The following is a 22,206-nucleotide window of genomic DNA, read 5'->3' as shown; positions in this document are numbered from 1 at the left end:
TTGCAGCAGATTTGCCTAATGCAATGCGTCTTTGGATTTCCTGACTGCTGCTTCCATGGACACTGATTGTGGATCCAAGTAAAATGAAATCCTTGACAACTTCAATCTTTTCTCCGTTTATCATGATGTTGCTTATTGGTCCAGTTGTGAGGATTTTTGTTTTCTTTATGTTGAGGTGTAGTTCATACTGAAGGCTGCAGTCTTTGATCTTAATTAGTAAGTGCTTCAAGTCCTCTTTCATCAAGCAAAGTTTGTCATCTGCATAATACAGGTTGTTAATGAGTCTTCCTCCAATCCTGATGCCACGTTCTTTTTCATATAGTCCAGCTTCTTGGATTATATGTTCAGCATACAGATTGAATAAGTATGGTAAAAGGATACAACCCTGACGCACACCTTTCCTGACTTTAAACCACGCAGCATCCCCTCGTTCTGTTCAAATGACTGCCTCTTGACCATGTACAGGTTCCTCACGAGCATAATGAAGTGTTCTAGAATTCCCATTTCTTGCAACGTCATCTATAATTTGTTATGATCCACAAATGCCTTTGCATAGTCAGTAAAACACAGGTAAACATCTTCTTGGTATTCTCTGCTTTCAGCCAAGATCCATCTGACATCAGCGGTGATATCCCTTGTTCCCCGTCCTCCTCTGAATCAGGCCTGAATTTCTGGCAGTTCCCTGTCGATACACTGCTACAGCCACTTTTGAATGATCTTCAGCAAAATTTTACTTGCGTGTGATATTAATGATATTGTTTGGTAATTTCCACATTCTGTTGGATCATTTTCTTTGGAATAGGCATAAATATGGATCTCTTCCGGTCAGTTGGCCAGGTAGCTGTCCTCCAAATTTCTTGGCACAGAGGAGTGAGCACTTCCAGTGCTGCATCCGTTTGTTGAAACATCTCAGTTGGTATTCTGTTTTTCACTCATGCCTGCAGTGCAGCTTGAATTTCTTCCTTTAGTGCCATTGGTTTCTGATCATACGCTACCTCCTGAAATGGTTAAACGTTGACCAATTCTTTTTCATACAGTGACTCTGTGTGTTCTATCTTTCAATGCTTCCTGCCTTGTTCAATATTTTCCCCATAGAATCCTTCAACATTGCAACTCAGGGCTTCAATTTTTTCTTCAGTTCTTTCAATTTCAGAAATGCCAATCGTGTTCTTCCTTTTTGGTTTTCTAACTCCAGGTCTTTACATGCTTCATTATAATACTTTGTCTTCTCGAACCATCCTGTGAAATCTTCTGTTCAGCTCTTTTACTTCGTCATTTCTTCTGCTCACTTTAGCTACTCTATACTCAAAAGCAAGTTTCAGAGTCTCTTCTGATATCTATTTTGGTCTTTTCTTTCTTTTTAATGACTTCTTTCTTTCTTCACGTATGATGTCCTTGATGTCATTCCACAACTCATCTGGCTTTCAAACATTAGAGTTCAATGCATCAAATCTATTCTAGAGATGGTCTCTAAATTCAGGTGGGATATACTCAAGGTCATACGTTGGCTCTCGTGGACTTGCTCTAATATTCCTTAGCTTCAACTAGAACTTGCATACAACTGATGGTTTGTTCCTCAGTCAGCCCTTGCCTTGTTCTGACTGATGACACTGAGTTTTTCCACAGTCTCTTTCCATAGATGTAGCTGACTTGATTCCTGTGTATTCCATCTGGATGAGGTCCACATGTGTAGTCACCATTCATGTTGTTGAAAAAAGGTATTTGCAATGAAGAAGTCGTTGGTCCTGCAAAATTCCATGATGCGATCTCTGGCATCATTTCTATCACCAAGGCCATATTTTCCAACTACCGATGCTTCTTGTTTCCAACTTTCACATTCCAATCACAAGTCATTATCAATGCATTCTGATTGCATGTTTAATCAATTTCAGATTGCAGAAGTTGGTAAAAATCCTCAATTTCCTTATCTTTGGACTTAGTGGTTGGTGCATAAATTTGAATAACAGTCATATTAACTGGTCTTCCTTGTATAGATATTATCCTGTGACTGACACAGTGTTGTATTTCAGGACAGATCTTGAAATGTTCTTTTTGATGATAAATGCAACGCCATTCCTCTTCTAGTTGTCATTCCTGGCATAGTAGACCATATGACTGTCCAATTCAAAATGGCCAATACCAGTCCATTTCAGCTCACTAATGCCTAGGATATTGATGTTTATTCATTCCATTTCATTTTTGATGATTCCAATTTTCCTAGATTCATACTCCGTACATTCCACGTTCTGATTATTAATGGATGTCTTCAATTATTTTTTCTCATTTTGATCTGTGCCACATCAGCAAATGAAGATCCTGAAAGCTTGGCTCTATCCATGTCATTAAAGTTGACCCTATTTTGAGGAGGCAGCTCTTCCCCAGTTGTATTTTCAACCAGAGAGGCTCACTTTCCGGCACCATAACAGACAATGTTCCACTGTTATTCACGATGTTTTCACTGGCTAATTCTTTTCAGAAGCAGACTGCTGGGACGTTCTTCCTTGTATGTGTTAGCCTGGAAGCTCAGCTGAAACCTGTCTGCCATGGGTGAGCCTGCTGGTATTCAAATACTGGTGGCATAGTTTCCAGCATGACAGCAACATGCAAGCCCCCACAGTATGACAAACTGACAGACACATGGGGGACATTCAGATATATTACATGAAAAAAGGCAAGTGTGGGGCAATGTGTAATATGTTACTGTTTGTATAAAAAGGGGAAAAAATGTACTTACTTATATATATGTTTACATATACAGGAAACCCTGGTGGTGTAGTGGTTAAGTGCTGCAGCTGCTAACTAAAGGGTCGGCAGTTTGAATCTGCCAGATGCTCCTTGGAAACCCTATGGGGCAGTTCTACTCTGTCCTGTAGGGTCGCTATGAGTTGGAATCGACTCGACAGCACTGGGTTTGTTTGTTTGTTTTTTGTTTGTTTTACATATATATATATACATATATATAATTGAAACATTTCTTTTTTTGTTAAATGATTTTGGTGCCTTTACTGAAAATCAGTTGACGATGTGAGTATGGACTCTTTATTCTGGTCCTTTGATCTAGTTGTCTATCCTTATGCCAGTATCACAATGTTATCGATACTGTAGCTTGTAGTAAGTCTTGATTTAAAGTAGCGTGAGGTCTCCAGCTTTCTCCTTTTTTCTCAAGATTTATTTGGGTGTTTTAAGTCCCCTGCTTTTACATATACGTAAACACTCTAGAATACAAGGAAACTGATAGCACTGATTGCTCAGGGAGGAAAACTATCTGCCTCAGAAGAAAACTCTGCTCTATCTACACCCTCTAATGTACCTTTTGAAGGCTAAACCATGCGAATGTAGTATATCTATTAAAAACATTAAAAAAATTAAATTACTAATAAATCTTAGCAACTTTTCATGAATATTTATATATATTTACTTGCACATACCTGGCATTCTGTATCATTAGTTACAGTTGTCTTCAACTCATCTTGTTTACTTATAATCTTCTGGAGCTAAAAAGAGGTAAATATAAGTTTACATGTGTGTCTAGTGGATTTTTCAAAACACCACTGTTTTTAAAAACAGATTGCAAATGTTTACTAAGAAATAAAAAAAATACATACTAGTAATTTGTTAAACATTAACAAAATTCTTTCTGGATTATAACCCCTAGTATTTTTATCTTTTTTCCCCTTAGATTCTGTAGGAATTAAAGAAGAAAACAGATAGGAAAATATTAATGATATTATTACTATAATTTGGCTCATTTTTTTTCCAGAGAAAGCTAGCTTACTTAATACCGGCACGTTCTAAAGGTCTCACTCTATAAAAACTTCATGATGGCCCTGGTCCTTCTTTCAAGAGAATTGTTATTCATAATTCTTTTTTTTCCTACTGATAACTAAATCATTGATAGTTTATGTCCATATTTTCAAGCACACAGTCTTAAAAAGTTATTTATGCCATGCTCTTCCTTTATACGAATTTATTATGCATTAAAATAAAGACTTACATTTCTACTCATTAAAAATTGTCAAAAAAAAAAATGTCAATACTACCTTAAAATTGAGTACATTAAAAAACCTACCTACCTTTCAGAGTCATTGTACCGATCTTCATATGGAAAGCAAAAAAAAAAAAAAGGAATTTTAAAAAATGAAATGTACACAACATTCCAAATGATGGATTCAAATCAATTGGGTGAAAAATCCTTATCCAGGTTTTCACAGGCTATTTTTTGGGTAATAATTATCTCAAAGTTAATTGCTTGTTCTAGGCAATTGGCTTACCTCTAGTTCTCTAAATCCCTCAGCCAAACTTTTCAGCTCTTCCCAAGCCCTGTAGACTTACTTAAAGGAAAACCTTAAAAAGCTTTATTTTTTAAGTTGAAATCAAATGGTACAACATTAAGTTCAATACCCTAACATTTATCCTTTTGCTTAACTCTTTCCCTCTTAAAAAAAAAAAAAAAATTTATTATGGAAAATTTCAAACCTAACTGTCTTGGTTATCGAGTATTGCTGTAATAGAAATGCTCCATTAACATAACTGCCTCTAAAGCTGCCTTGGTAACATTATAGAGGCAGGATTTACAACACAAAGGAAAATCACATCAGATGACAAAATGGTGGACAATCACACACATTTTTGGCGGACACAATTCAATCCATAACATTCTACCCTTTGGCCCCCCAAAATTCATGTTCTTGCCACACTGACCCCATCATATCATAGCAAAAGTCTTAATTCAATTACAAGTCCAAAATCCAAAAATTCCTCTTCATCTGTAAAATCTAGGATATGAGTTATCCGCTTCCAAAGTACAATGGTGGAACAGGCACGAGGTAGACATTTCCATTACAAATGGGAGAAACTGGAGGGAAAGAAGGGCTAACAGGCACCAAACAGGTCAGCAGAACACATAACATTAGCTCTCAAGGCTTGAAACTAATCCTCTGTTCTCTGAGACCTTTTAGGCAATGCCTCTGCCCTCCAGACTCTGGGTTGGCCACACTCTCTGGATTCTGGGTGAAGGTCCACTGGCCCTGGGCTTTAGCTTCGCCTTCCAGGCCCACTGGAATGGCAACTCTGCTCCCTGGGCTTTGGGCAGCCCCATTCTCCTACTCCATCTGAGTGGTAACTCCAGCCCCTCAGCCCCAGCAAGCCCTGTTCTTCTGCCCTTTGGGCATGGTAGCCTGGCCCCCACTGCTTTGGGCAGCAGATCTGGTCCCATACTGATGGCACTCATGAAAGGCAGCCCTACACTCCAGAATTGAGATGAAGATCTGACTCTTGAAACCTAGAAGGCTGTGGCTCCACCCTTTGGGACTCCAGAAGTCATGGCTCTACCTTTCTGAGACTGAGGCAGCTTTGCTTCCTGTGCTCCTTGTCTCTTCAGCTTCTGCTTCCTGATTCCTTGACCTCTAAGCCCCTCGGGCCTCGTTGCCAGAGTCTGCCCTGCTGGGGCAAGTGTTCCAAAGCTCTTTAGCTCCACCAATAAGTGCCTGGAGGCACCCTACGTCACCAGTAAACTTCAGCTGGAAGGCGCTCGGCTCTCTTGCTCTGTGGGTCAGCAGGCCTAGCTTCACCAGTAAGTGCCCAAGGGCACCCCACTCCTCCAGGAAGCCTCCTGTGCAAAGGCACTCAGCTCTCTCACTTGATGAGTTGGCTCCAGAGCCGTCTTGTGCTGGCTTCCTAGTTCTGCTGCTGCTGTTTCTCTGCTGGTACTTCTGTGCCATCTCCAGTGTAATGGCTGTCGCCACTTCCTATTAAGTAAACCAAAAACCCAAACCTGTTGCCGTTGAGTTGATCCTGACTCATAGAGACCCTACAGAATAGAGCAGAACTGCCCCATAGGGTTTCCAAGGAGCTCCTGGTGGATTAGAACTGCTGACCTTTCAGTTAGCAGCCATAGCTCTTAACCATTACAGCCCCAGGGTTTCCTCCTACTGAATACTCACCAGAATTGTCTTTGATGTCAAAAAATTCCACCAACAGTCTCTTCAAAGCAATCTGGCCTTTAATATCAGGCACTTTAAGACCCTTCCAGCCTCTATCTATTTACAATTTCATAACTGCTTCAACATTTTAGGTATCCGTTAGAGCAGCACCCCACTTTTTCCGTACCAAATTCTTAGTTATCCAGTGCTGCTATAACAGAGTACCACAAGTGGATGGCTTCAACAAACAGAATTTTATTCTTTCACAGTCTAGTAGGCTAGAAGTACAAATTCAGGGTGTCACCTCCAGAGGAAGGCATTCTCTCTCTGTTGGCTCTGGAGGAAGGTACTTGTCATCAATCTTCCCCTGGTCTAGGAGCTTCTCAGCACAGGGACCCCGGGTCCAAAAGACACGCTCTGCTCCTGGTGGTACTTTCTTGGTGGCATGAGGTCCCCCCTGTCTCTCTGCTCACATCTCTCTTTTATTTCTCAAAAGAGACTGACTCAAGACACAACCTAATCTTGTAGATTGAGTTCTACCTTATTAACATCATAAGCAAAAACCAAACTCGTTGCCGATGAGTCAATTCTGACTCATAGTAACTCTACAGAACAGGGTAGAACTACCCCATAGGGTTTCCAAGGAGTGCTTGGTGGATTTGAACTGCTGACTTTTTGGTTAGCAGGCACAGCTCTTAAAGACTACACCACCAGGATTTCCCATTAACATCACAGAGGCAGAATTTACAACACGTTAGAAAATCACATCAGATGACAAAATGGTGGACCATCACACAATACTGGGAATCATGGCCTAGCCAAGTTGAGACACATTTTTGGGAGACACAATTCAATCCATAGACATAACCAAAGTAAACAATTCTCTGATAAACCACCACATATACATTACTCAACTTTGACAATTATTAATATTCTGCCATTCTTGGTTCACCTACACTTCAACCACTCCGTATCTTCCTCTTATTATTATTTATAATTATTTTCCTTTCCAGGAAAAATTTACATACACTGAAATGCACACATCTTAGCCATACAGTTCTGACAAATGGATAGGAATACGGGTAATCCATATTCCGATCAAGGTATAAAACATTCCCATTTTTCTCAGAAAGTTTCTTTGTGTCTCTTTCCAGCCAATCCTTTCTCTTTGCATTCCCACTGGGGCAGACTAAGAGTTTTGATTTTTTTTTTCACCTAAATTAGTTTTGCTTAGTCTAGAGCTTCAGATAAATGGAATCATACAATATATATTTTTTTGTGTTCAGCTTCTTTCATGCATCATGTTTGTGAGATTAATCCATGTTCTTCATAACAGTAGTTTGTTATGGATTGTATGAATTGTATTGTACGAATATACCACTATTCATTCATGTGTTGATAGATGTTTGGTTGTCTCCAGTTTTTGGCTACTATGAATAGAGCTGCCATAAAGTGTTCCGTACAATTTTGTTTTTCATTTCTTTTAGATAAGTACCTAGGAGGGTGTGATGTGAGACCTAAAATTAAGATGCAATGTTGATGTTACCTTGACATCTTCTTCTTGCCGGATATGCTCCTCACCCAGCAGGAAAGGTGTCCCACATGGTTAGTTTCCTTCTGTGCTAGACCAGCTGCAATCCACCCAGTTCTCAACCCAACAGGTTTTACTTTTCAGCCAGCCAACGGAATTACTTAAACAAGGCAATAACATCCTCTTGTGGGAACCAGGGTTATCCCACCTCTTGTTACTACAAAGCCTGCCTCCCACAGCCCGTGGTTGTGCACTCTGTTCCCAAGTGCAATCCCAGTGTGGCCCTGTGTGGTGTGTGCTGTTCTCCTCCACAGGGTTGGGAGTGAACCCAGTGCCATCGAGTCGATTCTGACTCACAGCGACCCTAGAGGACAGGGTTGGGAGTATAAGTGACTAATAAATTGCTGTCCATCTTAATCTGTCCAGTGTCAGGTGTTGTGCATTTGGCCATCCCCATAATCCTAGGGCAAGAATTCATCCTACATGAATGGTGTGAAAGGCAGGCATATCAAACAGAGGGGAACATTTAGGTCTGTTTTACTTTATAAAAAAACTGCCAAACCTTTTTCGTTTCAATTCCTACCAGCAACCTATGAAAATTCTGCTTACTCTAGATCTTGAAGATAGCCTCTTGTGTTCCCTTTCAGAAGCTTATAGTTTTAGCTTTTCTGCTTATATTTATAACCCATCTCAAATAAATTTGTGTATATGGTGTGTTGCTGCTGTTGTGTTGTTCGGTGCTCTTCAGTCAGTTCTGATTCATAGCAACCCTATATACAACAGAACAAAACACTGCCCGGTCCTGGGCTATGCCCACAATTGTTGTAATGCTTGAGCCCATTACTGCAGCCATGTCAATCCATCTCGTTGAGGGTCTTCCTCTTTTTCGCTGACCCAGTACTTTACCAAGCATGATGTCCTTCTTCAGGGACTGATCTCGCCTGACAACATGTCCAAAGTACGTAAGATGTAGTCTCGCCATCCTTGCTTCTAAGTAGCATTCTGGTTATACTTCTTCCAAGACAGATTTGTTCGTTCTTTTGGCAGTCCATGATATATTCAATATTCTTTGCCAACACTATAATTCAAAGAAATCAATTCTCCTGTCTTCCTTATTCACTGACCAGCTTTCACATGCATATGATGCTACTGAAAATACCATGGCTTGGTTCAGGCACACCTTAGTCTTCAGGGTGACATCTTTGCTGGTCAGCACTTGAAAGAGGTCTTTTGCAGTAGATCTGCCCAATGCTATGTGTCTTTTGATTTCTTGACTGCTGCTTCCATAGACGCTGATTGTGGATCCAAGTAAAATGAAATCCTCGACAACTTCAATCTTTTCTCCATTTATCATGATGTTGCTCATTGGTCTGTTTGTGAGGATTTTTGTTTCCTTTGTGTTGAGGTGCAATCTATACTGAAGGCTGTGGTCTTTGATATTCATCAATAGATGTTTCAAGTCCTCTTCACCTTTAGCAAGCAAGGTTGTGTCATCTGCATAATTCATGTTGTTAATGAGTCTTCCATCAATCCGGATGCCCTGTTCTTCTTCATATAGTCCAGCTTCTCGGATTATTTGTTCAGCATTCAGACTGAATAGGTATGGTGAGAAGATACAACCCTGATGCACACCTTTCCTGACTTTAAACCACGCAGTATCCCCTTGTTCTGTCCGAACAACTGCCTCTTGATCTATGTAAAGGTTCCTCATGAGCACAGTTAAACGTTCTGGAATTCCCATTCTTTGCAATGTTATCCGTAATTTGTTATGATGCACACAGTTGAATGCCTTTGCATAGTCAATAAAACACAGGTAAATATCTTTCTGGCATTCTCTGCATTCAGCCAGCATCCATCTGACATCAGCAATGATATCGCTGGTTCTACATCCTCTTCGAATTCGGCCTGAATTTCTGGCAGTTCCCTGTCAATGTACTGCTGCAGCTGCTTTTGAATGACCTTCAGCAAAATTTTACTTGTGTGTGATATTAATGATATTGTTTGATAATTTCCTCATTTGGTCGGATCACCTTTCTTGGGAATAGGCATAGATATGCATCTTTTCCAGTTGGTTGGCCCGGTCCCTGTCTTCCAAATTTCTTGGCATAGATGAGTGAGCACTTCCAGCATTGCATCCATTTGTTGAAACCTCAGTTGATACTCCATCAATTCCTGGAGCCTTGTTTTTCACCCGTACCTTCAGTGCAGCTTGAACTCCTTCCTTCAGTACAACTGGTTCCTATCATATGCCACCTCTTGAAATGGTTGAACATCAACCAATTCTTTTTGAAATAACGACTCTGTGTATTCCTTCCACCTTCTTTTGATGCCTCCTGTGTCGTTTAATATTTTCCCCATAGAATCCATCACTATTGCAACTTGAGGCTTGAATTTTTTCTTAAGTTCTTTCAGCTTGAGAAATGTCGAGTGTGTTCTTCCCTTGTGGTTTTCTATCTCCAGGTCTTCGCACTTGTCATTATAATACTTTAGTTTGTCTTCTTGAGATGCCCATTGAAATCTTCTATTCAGCTCTTTTACTTCATCATTTCGTCCTTTTGCTTAGGTACCTGATGTTCAAGAGCAAGTCAGAGTCTCTTCTGACATACATTTTGGTCTCTTCTTTCTTTCCTGTCTTTTTAATGACCTTTTGCTTTCTTCATGTATGATGTCCTTCCACAACTCATCTGGTCTTCAAACACTAGAGTTCAATGTGTCAAATCTATTCTTCAGATGGTCTCTAAATTCAAATGGGATATACTCAAGGTCATCCTTTGGCTCTCGTGGACTTGTTCTAATTTTCTTCAGCTTCAACTTGAACTTGCTACGAGTAATTGATGGTCTGATCTGCAGTTGGCCACTGGCCTTGTTCTAACTGATGATATTGAGCTATTCCATCTCTCTTTCCACAGATGTAGTAGATTTGATTACTCTGCATTCCATCTGGAGAGGTCCATGTGCTTTGTAATATTTCAATGTTTTGGATTCTGCTAAGGCTTGCTTTATGACCTAATATGTGGTCTATTCTAGGAAATGTTCCATGTGCACTAGGAAAGAAAGTATAGTTGGCTGCTCTTGGGTGGAATGTTGTGTGTATGTCTTTGAGGTCAAGTTGGTTGACTGTGGCATTTAGATCTTCCCTGTCTTTATTGAGTTTTTCTCTGGATGTCCTGTCCTTCACTGAAAGTGGTGTGTTGAAGTCTCCTAGTATCATTGTGGAGCTGTCTATCTCACTTTTCAATGCTGATAGAGTTTGTATTATGTATCTTGCAGCCCTGTCAACTGGGTGGATAAATATTTAATATGGTTATATCCTCCTGGTACATTGTCCCTTTAGTCATTATAAAGTGTCCTTTATGATGGATTTAACTTTAAAGTCTATTTTGTCAGAAATTAATATTGCCACTCCTGCTTTTTTTTTTTTTGATTGTTTGCTTATTTTTTCCCATCCTTTTAGTTTTAGTTTGTTTTTGTCTCTAAGTCTAAGGTATGCCTCTTGTAGGCAGCATATAGACGGATCTTGTTTTTTAATCCATTCTGCCACTCTCTGTCTCTTTATTGGTGCATTTATTCCATCTACGTTCTGCGTAAATGTGGACTTGAATGAATTTAGTGCTGTCATTTTGATGTCTTTTTTTGTGTGTTGCTGACAGTTTCCTTTTCCCACTTAATTTTTTTGTGCTGAGTAGTTCATCTTTATATTTTGTCTTTTCCTCATATCCATTGTTGTTGATTTTGTTTCTGCTGAGTCTCTCTTTTTTTCTTGTATTTTATTTTGACCTGTAGGATAGTTTGTCTCCTTCGTGGTTACCTTATTATTTACCCCTATTTTTCTTAAACCTAACTTTTATTTCTTAATATCACCTTGTGTTCCTCTCCATATGAAAGATCTATGACTACAATTTCTGAATCCTTCTTTATTGTTTTAATGTTGTCTTCTTTTACATAATAACATTGCTGTTACCCTGTTTTGAGCGTTTTTTTTTTTTTTTATTTTAATCTTGGTTTATTTTTGTGATCTCCATATCTGGGTTGACATCTGATTGCTCTCTAGTGTTCTAGTCTTGGGTTGATACCTGATATTATTGATTTTCTAAACAAAGAACTCCCTTTAGAATTTCTTGTAGTTTTGGTTTGGTTTTTATGAATTCCCTAAACTTCTGTTAATCTGGAAATGTCCTAATTTCACCTTCATATTTAAAAGACAGTTTTGTAGATACATGATTCTTGGCTGGCAATTTTTTCCTTCAAGGCTTTATATAAGTCATCCCATTGCCTTCTTGCCTGCATGGTTTCTGCCGAGTAGTCCAAGCTTATTCTTATTTACTCTCCTTTGTAGGTGACTTTTCATTTATCCCTAGCTGCTCTTAGAATTATCTTTGGTTTTGCTAAGTTTGATTATAATATGTCTTGGTGACTTTCTTTTAAAATCTACCTTATGTGGAGTTTGATGAGCACTGGATAGATATCTTCTCATCTTTCACGATATCAGGGGAGTCCTCTGCCAAAAAAATCTTCAAGAGTTCTTTCTGCATTTTCTGTTGTCCTTCCCTGTTCTGGTACTCCAATCACTCGTAAGTTATTTCTCTTGATAGAGTCCCACATGATTCTTAAGGTTTCTTCATTTAAAAAAAACTTTTTTAATCGGATTTTTCTTCAAATATATTGGTGACAAGTGCTTTATCTTCAGGTTCATGAAATCTGCCTTCCACTTGCTCAATTCTGCTCCTCTTTCTATTGAGTTGTCTACTTCTGTAATTTTATTGTTAATCTTCTGAATTTCTGATTGCTGTCTGTCTATGGGAAACCCTGGTGGCGTAGTAGTTAAGTGCTACGGCTGCTAACCAAGAGGTTGGCAGTTTGAATCCGCCAGGCTGTCCATGGAAACTCTATGGTGCAGTTCTACTTTGTCCTGTAGGGTTGCTATGAGTTGGAATCGACTAGACAGCAAAGGGTGGGTCTGTCTATGGATTTTTCCAGCTTATTAAATTTTTCACTATGCTCCTGAATAACCTTTTTAATTTTTTCAACTGCTTTATCTATATGTTCCTTGGCTTGTTCTGAGTATTGCCTGATTTCCTTCCTGATGTGTTGAAGGGTTCTGTATATTAATCTTTTATATTCTGCATCCGGTAATTCCAGGAATGCACTTTCATCTGGAAGATCCCTTGATTCTTCGTTTTGAGAGCTTGTTGAGGCAATGATGGTCTGTTTCTTTATGTGACTTGATACTGACTGTTGTCTCCGTGCCATCTACAAGTGATTGTATTAGTTTATTTTAGGTTTGCTTACTGTATCCTAGCTTCTTGCTTTGTTTTGTTTTGATATGCCCAAATGGGTTGCTTGTGTGAGCTAGCTTGATTATTTTTGCCTTTGGAACTCTGATGTCCTGTCCCCAGATGGCTAGAGCTGTTATCAGGTGTATCAGTCTAGGAGTCCATTCGTTTTTTTTTTGTATGAATTCAGCTCAGGTGTCCAGGTAGCTGCTTATCAAGTCTGTGGTACAGACTCTGTCTTAGAGGGGTAGGGGTGATTGGTGTAGGTACTGGTATCTGGTTGCAGCAGGGGGGTCACGCTCTGAACAAGGCAGAGGCTGAGAATATTCCCTGAAGCGTCTCTGAGGAAAGCATGTCCCGCTTCCCTAGAGCATACAGGTGGGTGGGTTCTGCAGACAGACCATGGGCACACAATGTTTTTGGTTGAAAGGACTGGGAGGTACCAGTTATACTTGGACGCCTGTCACGGGTGGCTGGGTGACCTGAGTGGAGCCACCAGTCCTTAGGCCCCTGATGTGGGTAGGTGAGGACCCTGTTTGACAGGCAAGGCGGTGTGGCACATCAAACACCCACCTCTCCACTGCACAGCTGAAACAGTTGTAGTCTGTCAACAGGGGCCTATTCTCCTGCAATAGGCCCACACAGGTCTATGCAGGGGGAAAAGGTATTCAAAGTCCACAGACCATTTATGCCTGGACAGGAGCCGCTTCTGTCCTGAGCTCCCCCAGTTAGTGGAGCTGGCAAATTATCTTTTCCCCAATTGTGGATTTATTCCTTCTCCAAGGCAGGGAGGATGGCTCTAGGTGCTCAACAGGGCCTATCTCAGGCTCAGGGATATCAACAGCCACCAAAGCTGGCTTGGGGGTGGGGGCATGGTAAAATATATGCAAGTACTTAGTTTTTGCTGACAGCGTCGTTCTTCTCTGGTTCTGGAGGTGTAAGTATGCTGTGTGAGTGGCTGTTTCTCCCTGACGAAACTGTGGCCGAACACTAGTATCAGTCTGCTGCAGGTGTTCCCGGGAATGGTGCCTGAGGGAACCCAGTGATTCAGGTCCGGTAACTCTTCTCCGCTTCTGAACCATCTCTTCCTCCCCCACTGCACAGTTCACTTTCTAACTTTGCCTTTGATGTCCAGGGCTCCCAGTTTGTCATAAATATACTCATTTCACTTGTTTTTCCGGGACTTTGTTGTAAGAGCGTTCGCCAGAAGCATCTGTCTATTCTGCCATCTTGGCCCCGCCTCTCTGGAGAGGTTCATGTGTATAGTCGCTGATTTAGGTTGGTGAAAAAAGGTATTTGCAATGAAGAAGTCGTTGGTCTTGGAAAATTCTACCATGTGATCTCCGAAATCATTTCTGTCATGAAAACCATATTTTCCAAATACCAGTTTTTCTTCTTTGTTTCCAAATTTCACATTCCAATCAGAAGTAATTATCAATGCATCCTGATTGCAGGTTCGATCAATTTCAGACTGCAGAAGTTGGTAAAAATCTTCAATTTCTTCATCTTTGGCTGTAGAGGTTGGTGCACAAATTTGAATAATAGTCATATTAACTGGTCTTCCTTGCAGGTGTATGGACATTACCATATCACTGACAGTGCTGTACTTCAAGATGGATCTTGAGATGTTCTTTTTGAATGCAATGCTATTCCTCTTCTAGTTGTCATTCCCGTTAGAGTAGACCATACGAGTGTCCCATTCAAAATGGCCAATAGCAGTCCATTTCAGCTCACTAATGCCTAGGATACCGATTTTTATGTGTTCCATTTCATTTTTGATGATTTCCAATTTTCCTAGATTCATACTTCGTACATTCCACATTCTGATTTAACATTTGTGGATGTTCGCAGCTGTTTCTTCTCATTTTGATCTGTGCCACGTCAGCAAATGAAGGTCCTGAAAACTTTACTCCACCCATGTCATTAAGGTTGACTCTACTTTGAAGAGGCAGCTCTTCCCCAGTCATCTTTTGAGTGCCTTCCAACCTGTGGGGCTCATCTTCTGGCACTACAGTAGACAATGTTCTGCTGCTACTCATAAGGTTCTTCACTGGCTAATTCCTTTCAGAAGTAGACTGCCGGGTCTTTCTTCCTACTGTGTCTTAGTCTGGAAGCTCAGCTGAAACCTGTCCACCACAGGTGACTCTGCTTGTATCTGAATACCGGTGGCATAGCTTCCAGCATCACAGCAACACGCAAGCCCCTACAGTATGACAAACTGACAGACACTTGAGGAAGGTACGGGTTATGATGAATTTTTCCCCCATGTATTTCTCCAGTTGTTCTAGTGTCATGTATTGAAAGATTTTTCTTCCTCCATTAACAGAGTTGGTGCCTTTATCGAAAACCAACTGAGTGTGGACTCTTTATCCTCATGGATCGATCTAGTAGTTTATCCTTGTGCCAGTATTACAGAGTTATCATTACTGTACTTTTGTAGTAAATTTTGAAGTCAGGTAGTGAACAGTCTCCTGCTTTGTCCTTGGTTCTTAAGATTTATTTGGGTGTTCTAGGCCCCCAGCTTTTACATATACGCTTTAAAATCAGCTTGTCTTTCTACGAAAAAAAAAAGTTTGTAGAAATTTTGCTTAAGAAAGTTGAATCTTTGAATCAATTTGGGAAGATGTGACATCTTAATGCTATTAAATCTTCTATTCCATTAACATGGCATACATTTATTTAGGCCTCCTTGCGTTTCTACCAGCAATGTTTGAAGCTTTCAGTGCATATTTTGTTAAATGTATTTGTAATTATTTTATGTTACTTGATACCATTCTAAGTAGAACTGAGCTTAATTTTATTTTCCAACTGTTTGCTGCTAGTTTATGAAAATATAATCGATTTTTACATACGATCTTTTATCCAGAGACATTGCTAAATTCACTTACAGTTCTAGTATTTTGTTGTTGTTGTTGGCTCCTTAGATTCTCTACATACAACCATGCTGTGAATAAGGTTAGATTTACTTCTTTCTCTGAAATGGCTGAACCTTTCATTTATTTATTTTTCTTGAATTACTGTTATCTCTAAGGCCTCCAGTAACATGTTGAACAGAAGTGGGAATGGGCATTCTTGCCTTCTTCCCAATCTCAAAGAGAAAAACATGCATTTCACCTTTTAGCATGTAGCTATTTTCAATATTTTTGTAAATGCCTTATATCAGATTGAGAAAGTTCTGTTGTATTCCTACTTTGCTGAATTTTATCACAAAAGTATTTTGTTCTTTATTCTCTTAATACGATGGATTGCACTGTTTTTTTAAACTATTAAACTAATTTGTCTTCATTAGGTAAATCTCACTTGATCATGATGTATTATTTTATATAGTGCTTCATTTGATTTGCTCTATCTTGTTAAGTATTTCATGTCTTTGTTCACAAGGAACTCTGGTCTATAATGTACTTTTCTTGTTAGGTCTTTGCCTAGTTTTAATTATTAGGGTTAACTGGTATCATATAACAAGAGAGTTGTGTTCCCTTTTCACGTACTTTCTGAAAGTTTAAATGATCGGCAGATTTTGGCAGTGAAACCATCTGGGCTTGGATATTTGTGAGTTTTTAAAAAATATTGTGGAAAAACATACATAACAAAATAGTTGTCATTTCAACATTTTTTACATGTATAATTCTGTGAAAATGGTTACATTCATCATCTTGTACAACCATCACCACTATCCATTTCCAAATTTTTCCACCACCATTAACAGTCAAGTGCTCCCTAACCAATGATTCCCCCTTCTCACAACCTCTGGTAACCGCTAATACACTCTGGTGTCTATACATTAGTCTACTCTAGTTATTTCATGTAAGTGAGGTCATACAATATTTATTCTTCTGTGATTGACTTATTTCACTTATCATTTCTTCAAGGTTCATCCATGTTGTGGTGTGTATGAGGACTTCGTTTCTCTTTTATGACTGAATAATATTCTATTGTATGTGTGCACCACATCTTGTTTATCCATTCGCCTGCTGATGGACATTTAGATTGTTTCCACATTTTAACTACTAGGAATAGTGTTGGAATGAACAATGTTGTACAGGTTTGTTTGCATTCCTGCTTTCAATTCTTTTGGCTATATACCTAGGAGTGAAATTGCTGTGTCATACAGTAATTCTGTGTTAAACTTTTTGAGGAACCACCAAACTTTTCCACTGCAACTGCACCATTTTAAATCCCACCAACACATCCTTGTCACCACCTGCTGTGTTCCATTTTTCTGAATGGACATCTTAGCGCATGTGAAGTAGTATCTCATTGTGGTTTTGATTTACATATCTCTTAAAAAATTTTTTTTTTTTTTTTTAATGACTAATGCCTTTCAGTTTGTCTTACTGTGGTGGATTGTGTGTTGCTGTGATACTGGAAGCTTTGCCACCAATATTTCAAATACCAGCAGGGTCACCCTTAGTGGACAGGCTTCAGCTGAGCTTCCAGACTAAGACAGTCTACTTGTGAAAAGGTCAGCTACTAAAAACCTTATGAATAGTGAAACATTGTTGACATAATGCCAGAAGATGAGCCACTCAGGTTGGAGGTTGGAAGGTGCTCAAAATACGATTGGGAGAGAGCTGCCCCTTCAAAGTAGAGTCAACCATAATGATGTGGATGGAATCAAGCTAAGAATACTGAATACACCGTGGATTGCCAGAATGAACTAATCTGTACTGGAAGAAGTACAGCCAGAATGCTCCTTAGAAGCAAGGAGTCTCATGTACCTTGGACATATTATCAGAAGGTGTCAGTCCCTGGAGAAGGACATCATGCTTGTAAAGTAGAGGGTCAGTGAAAAAGAAGAAGACCTTCAAGGAGATGGATTGACACAGTAGCTGCAACAATGGGGTGATGCATAACAACGATTGTGAGGATGGTGCAGGACCCGGCAGTGTTTCGTTTCTGTTGTATACAGGGTTGCTATGAGTTGGAATTGACTCAATGGCACCTAACAACAACAACGACAAATGCTGTTTGGTTTGTGCTCACCCTAAAGGTTGGTGGTTTGAACCTACCCAGTGGAACTGCAAAAGATAGGTCTAGCCATTTGTTTCCATTAAGATTACAACCAAGAAAACCCTACTAAGCAGTTCTACTCTGTTTAACACACGAGGTGCCATGAATTGGAATAGACTCAACAGCAACTAGCAACGATGACTAATGCCACCACCCATCTGTCAGTTTGTTGTACTGCAGTGGCTTCTGTGTTTCTATGATGCTGGAAGCTATGCCACCAGTATTTCAAATACAAGCAGGGTCATCTGTGGTGGACAGGTCTCTGCAGAGCTTCCAGACTAAGACAGACTAGGAAAAAAGGTCTAGCAATCTACTTCTGAAAATTAACCAGTGAAAAGCTTATGACAACAGAACATTGTCTGACTTGCTTGTTTTGGACATGCCATTAGGAGGAGTAAATCACTAGAAGAGGATACCAAATTTGGTGAAGTAGAGGACCAACAACAGCATGGGAGACTCTCCAGTCAGCTGGATTGGCACGATAGTCATAATAATGGACTCGAACATGCTGGTGATTGTGAGGATGATGCAGGGCTGGGCAACATTTTGTTCTCTTGTACATAGGGTTGCCATGAGTCAGAGTCAACTCCACAGCAGCTACAACAACAATGGCTAATGTCACTGATCATCTTTTCATGCTTCATCCATTTTCTTTGGTAAAATGTGTATTCAAGGCCTTTGCCCATTTTTTAATTGGATTTTTTTTTTTTTTTTTGTAGCTAAATTGTAAGAGTTATTTATATATTCTGGATATTAAACCCTTATCTGATATATGGTTCCCCAAAATTTCTTCCCATTCTCTAGGTTGTTTCTTCACTTTGTTGGTAATAATTTGCATATTCTAGACATTTCATATAAATGGAATCATATAACACGTAGTCTTTTGTGACTGCCTTCTTTCACATAGCATAATGTTCTCAAGGTTCACTGATGTAGCATGTATCAATATCACTTTCCTTTTTATTGCTCAGTAATATTCCATTAGATGGATACACCACGTTTTATTTATCATCAGATGATGATGGACATTTGGGTTGTTTCTACTTTTTTGGCTATTATGGAAAATGACATGAACGTTCATGTATAAGTTTTTATATGAATATATGTTTTCATTTCTCTTGAGTATATAACTAGGAGTGGACTTGTTGGGTTACTTGGTAACCCGATGTTAGGCATTTTGAGAAAGTGTTCCAAAGTGGCACATTAGAGAAGTCTCTTTGTAAGTTACTTAAAAAAAGTATTATTTTAATTTCCAAGCATTTTAGGCTTTTGTAGATATTTTATTTTTCAGTTCTGATTTAATTATGTTGTGGTACGAAAACATATTAAGATTTCAATTTTTTTGAAATTTACTGAGACTTGTTTTAAAGTCTTAGTGAACATTTTCACACGCACTTGAAAACAATATGTATTCTGTAGTTGTTGGATATGTTATATAAATGCCATTTAGATCAAGGTAGTTAATAGTGTCATTCAGATAGTCTCTATCCTTAATGATTTTTTGTCTAGTTTTTTTTTTTTTTTATCAGTTACTGAAAGAAGGATGTTAAAACTGCTAATTATGATTGTGGATTTGTCAGTATTTTCTTTTAGTTCTGCAAGTTTTTGCTTCATGCACTTTGAAGCTCTGTTGTTATGACTTCATGATGTATTGACCTTTTTTTTTTTTAACAAATGTGAAATATTCCTCTTTACCTATGATAATATTCTTTGTCTTGATGTCTATTTTGCCTGATATTCATATAGCCACTCCAGATTTCTTTTGATGAGTGTTTGGTGTGTGTATTCTATTACTACTTTTATATTTCAATGATGATTTTCTTATTTGCAAAAAACGTAGACCATGAGCCACTACATTCTTTGAACTTCATTTTTAAATATTTTAAAACATTTGAAATAAACTCTTACAGAAGAATTGCAAGTATGGTTTAAAAACATTTTTTCCCCTGAATCATTTGGGAATAAGTCACTAATCTGAGGTTCCATCACCTTGGAATACTTTCCAACAGAACTTCCTAAAGTGTTCTATATGCGGACATGTGGCTAGTGGTTTCTGTACTGGACAGTGCTGCTTTGGTGGGTATTTTTTACACACAAGGACATTCTCTTACATAACCAAAATGCAATCAGCAAAATCAGAAAATTAACACTGATACATTCATCTAATTCTCAGGTTCTGTTCTGCCAATTATCCTAATATACCTACTCCTCACTTACCGACTATCTCATTATTTGACATTTTGCAATTATGACAACAGTAAAAAAATCTACTATCCCACTATTTTGTGCATTAACCAGGAGCTTAGGTCAGAGGAAGAAGAGAAGGAGGGCAAGGTTTGTGAGAGGGTGGAGGCTGTGCAGGCCACCAGCAGTTTGTATTACCTGGATCAGGAATGGGGTGGGGAGTGGAACTGGGAAGTCTCTTCTTCCAAAGAGGCCTCTTTGCCACCTTTGCAGCCTCTGCAGGGACCAGGTGGCCAGGCCTCACCTGCCTGCAGGCCCAGGAGCTGCCCACTACTGAGGCCTATGTCTGGGGCTGGTGGAGCAGGAAGGTGGAGAGGAAAGGGACAGGGGTCTGTGCAGAGGCCTGGAGCACGGCCAGGTGATGGTGGGCCCCTGCTGCTCTGGAGGTGACAGGCAATCTTTGACCATCACTGCCACCACCCCCAATCCCTGCCCACCCCTGGAGGCTCTGTGTTGGTAGGGAAGGTGTGGTGGGGAAGAGGGGCCAGGCATGCCATGCACATCCCAAGAAGTGTGGAGGAGGGGTGACAGCCGGTGAGAGGGGAGGAGGGGACACAAGTGCTGAAGATGGCCCTGACGCTCACATAACGATGATTTTTGCATAATAACTTGGTCTCTGGAACCTAGCCATGTTGATAAGTGAGGAATGGGTGTAACGTCCTTCTTAGTAAAAGGATCTAGTTCAAAATTACAAGCTGCATTTAGTTATGCCTCTTTAGTCTTCTTGGTATAGAACAGTTCCCCAGACTTTCTTTTATTTTCACGATCTTGACTTTTGAAGATTGTAGGACAGTTATTTTGAAGAATGTCCTTCAAACTGAATTTGCTTGATGTTTTTTCAGGATTAGACTCAGGTTATGGATCTTTGGCAGGAAGTGATGCAAGATTCTTCTCACTGCATTCTATCAGGTAATGCATGATTTCAGTGTGTTCAATTACTGATGATATTCACTTTGATCAACTGAGTAAGGTACGTATGCTGGGTTGAGGTATTCTGAAACTATATATTCTGTTCCACAACAAGATTTCCATCCATACCCAACTACCAAATTATTTGCCTACCTACCTACATGTCCTTCCTTCTTCCCTCCCTTTATTCTTTCATCTATCAATTTAAGTGTGGGCTCATGGTTTCTTATTTTATTTAACTGGTTATAATCCATTACTATCATTATTTGCCGTGATGTTCAAATTGTCCAGACTTGTAACACTTGCAAGCTGGCTACTGTGTTCATTTGACAGATTCCCATCATTCTTTTAAAATTTCCTTGCTTTCTGATACAGTTAGATGCTTGAGGGTCTTCTTGCACTTTCCCTAATCCGGTCCTGGAATCGGTCATTTCTCCAAGGAATCCTGGTTTTTTGAATGGAGAATGGTATTTTGAAGCCAAATTATGAGCACCAGACGTACTCAATACTATTTAGGTGTCACTGTCCTCAGGCTTTCTCAGTCAATAGGGTAGCTAGGGTATATATATGTATGTGTTATGTATATATGTTACACATGCAAAAATCTCTACATTTATTTCTATATGTATATTTTGAAAGCCTGGCATTCACGCTGATACTTTCAATTTCAGTTCAGTACCACAGGAATCATTTTAGTTTAATTCTTTTCCATATACGTTAACTCTCTTTTCTGAAAGTGAAAAATTTGACTTCCACTATCCTTAATATATTTACTTATTTGATCAATATTTCTACACCTCTGTAATTAATCTCCCATTTCTACTACTACTTCTTCCCCTGTGTGAAAGCTCCCCTTTTTCTCTGTGCAGGCTCTAACTCTCCATTCTAGGTTACACCCACCATATGGATATTCTTCTTAACCTGTTAGGACCCCATGCAAGGCTGCCCCTCTGTATGTTCTGCCTTCTCACCCCACTTGAACTTAAACTTCCTAGAATGCACTGCACCTGCCCCCTTCTCTTTTCACTCTGGTCAAGCTCTGCCACTGCATGACAGCCACCTCTGTGAGGGAATGCCTCCCTCTCCCACTCAGGCTCTGAGTCCTGTGCCGGGCGACTCCTCCATAGGGTGGCATACCTATCATGTTTTGGTTCACCTCGTGGCGTTAGAAATGAATTGTTCAGGGAGGGGAAGGAAGAGGAAGAAAAAGGGATAATTTATTTTTCAATCTTAGATGGATAATTTAGTTTTCAATCTTAAAGGGGATGTATTATTAAAGGATTTTCTAGAAAGCAACTTAAACTGAATCTTAAATTTC

The 22,206-nt window shown here is 39.5% G+C and overlaps 1 protein-coding gene and 1 long non-coding RNA gene across 5 annotated transcripts in view; both read right to left on the bottom strand.

Annotated features, from left to right (window-relative positions):
• Positions 1-22,206, bottom strand: part of MICU2 (mitochondrial calcium uptake 2) — a 254,652-nt gene that overhangs the window by 60,569 nt on the left and 171,877 nt on the right. For all 4 annotated transcript variants that reach the window (XM_064275343.1, XM_064275344.1, XM_010593949.3 and 1 more), the window contains one exon: positions 3,429-3,494. In XM_064275343.1, the coding sequence (XP_064131413.1) occupies positions 3,429-3,494 (66 nt within the window). The remainder of the gene's footprint in view (positions 1-3,428; positions 3,495-22,206) is intronic.
• LOC135228568 (uncharacterized) overlaps positions 11,410-22,206 on the bottom strand; it is a 35,086-nt gene continuing 24,289 nt past the window's right edge. Inside the window, exon 2 of the long non-coding RNA XR_010319115.1 lies at positions 11,410-22,206. This exon is cut by the window's right edge and continues 18,013 nt beyond it. This is a non-coding gene — a long non-coding RNA (uncharacterized LOC135228568).

The sequence above is a fragment of the Loxodonta africana genome, chromosome 23, assembly GCF_030014295.1.
Source record: "Loxodonta africana isolate mLoxAfr1 chromosome 23, mLoxAfr1.hap2, whole genome shotgun sequence".
Taxonomy (NCBI): Eukaryota; Metazoa; Chordata; class Mammalia; order Proboscidea; family Elephantidae; genus Loxodonta; species Loxodonta africana.
Note: the sequence above shows the minus strand (reverse complement) of the source record. Positions and strands in the feature narration are given on the sequence as shown.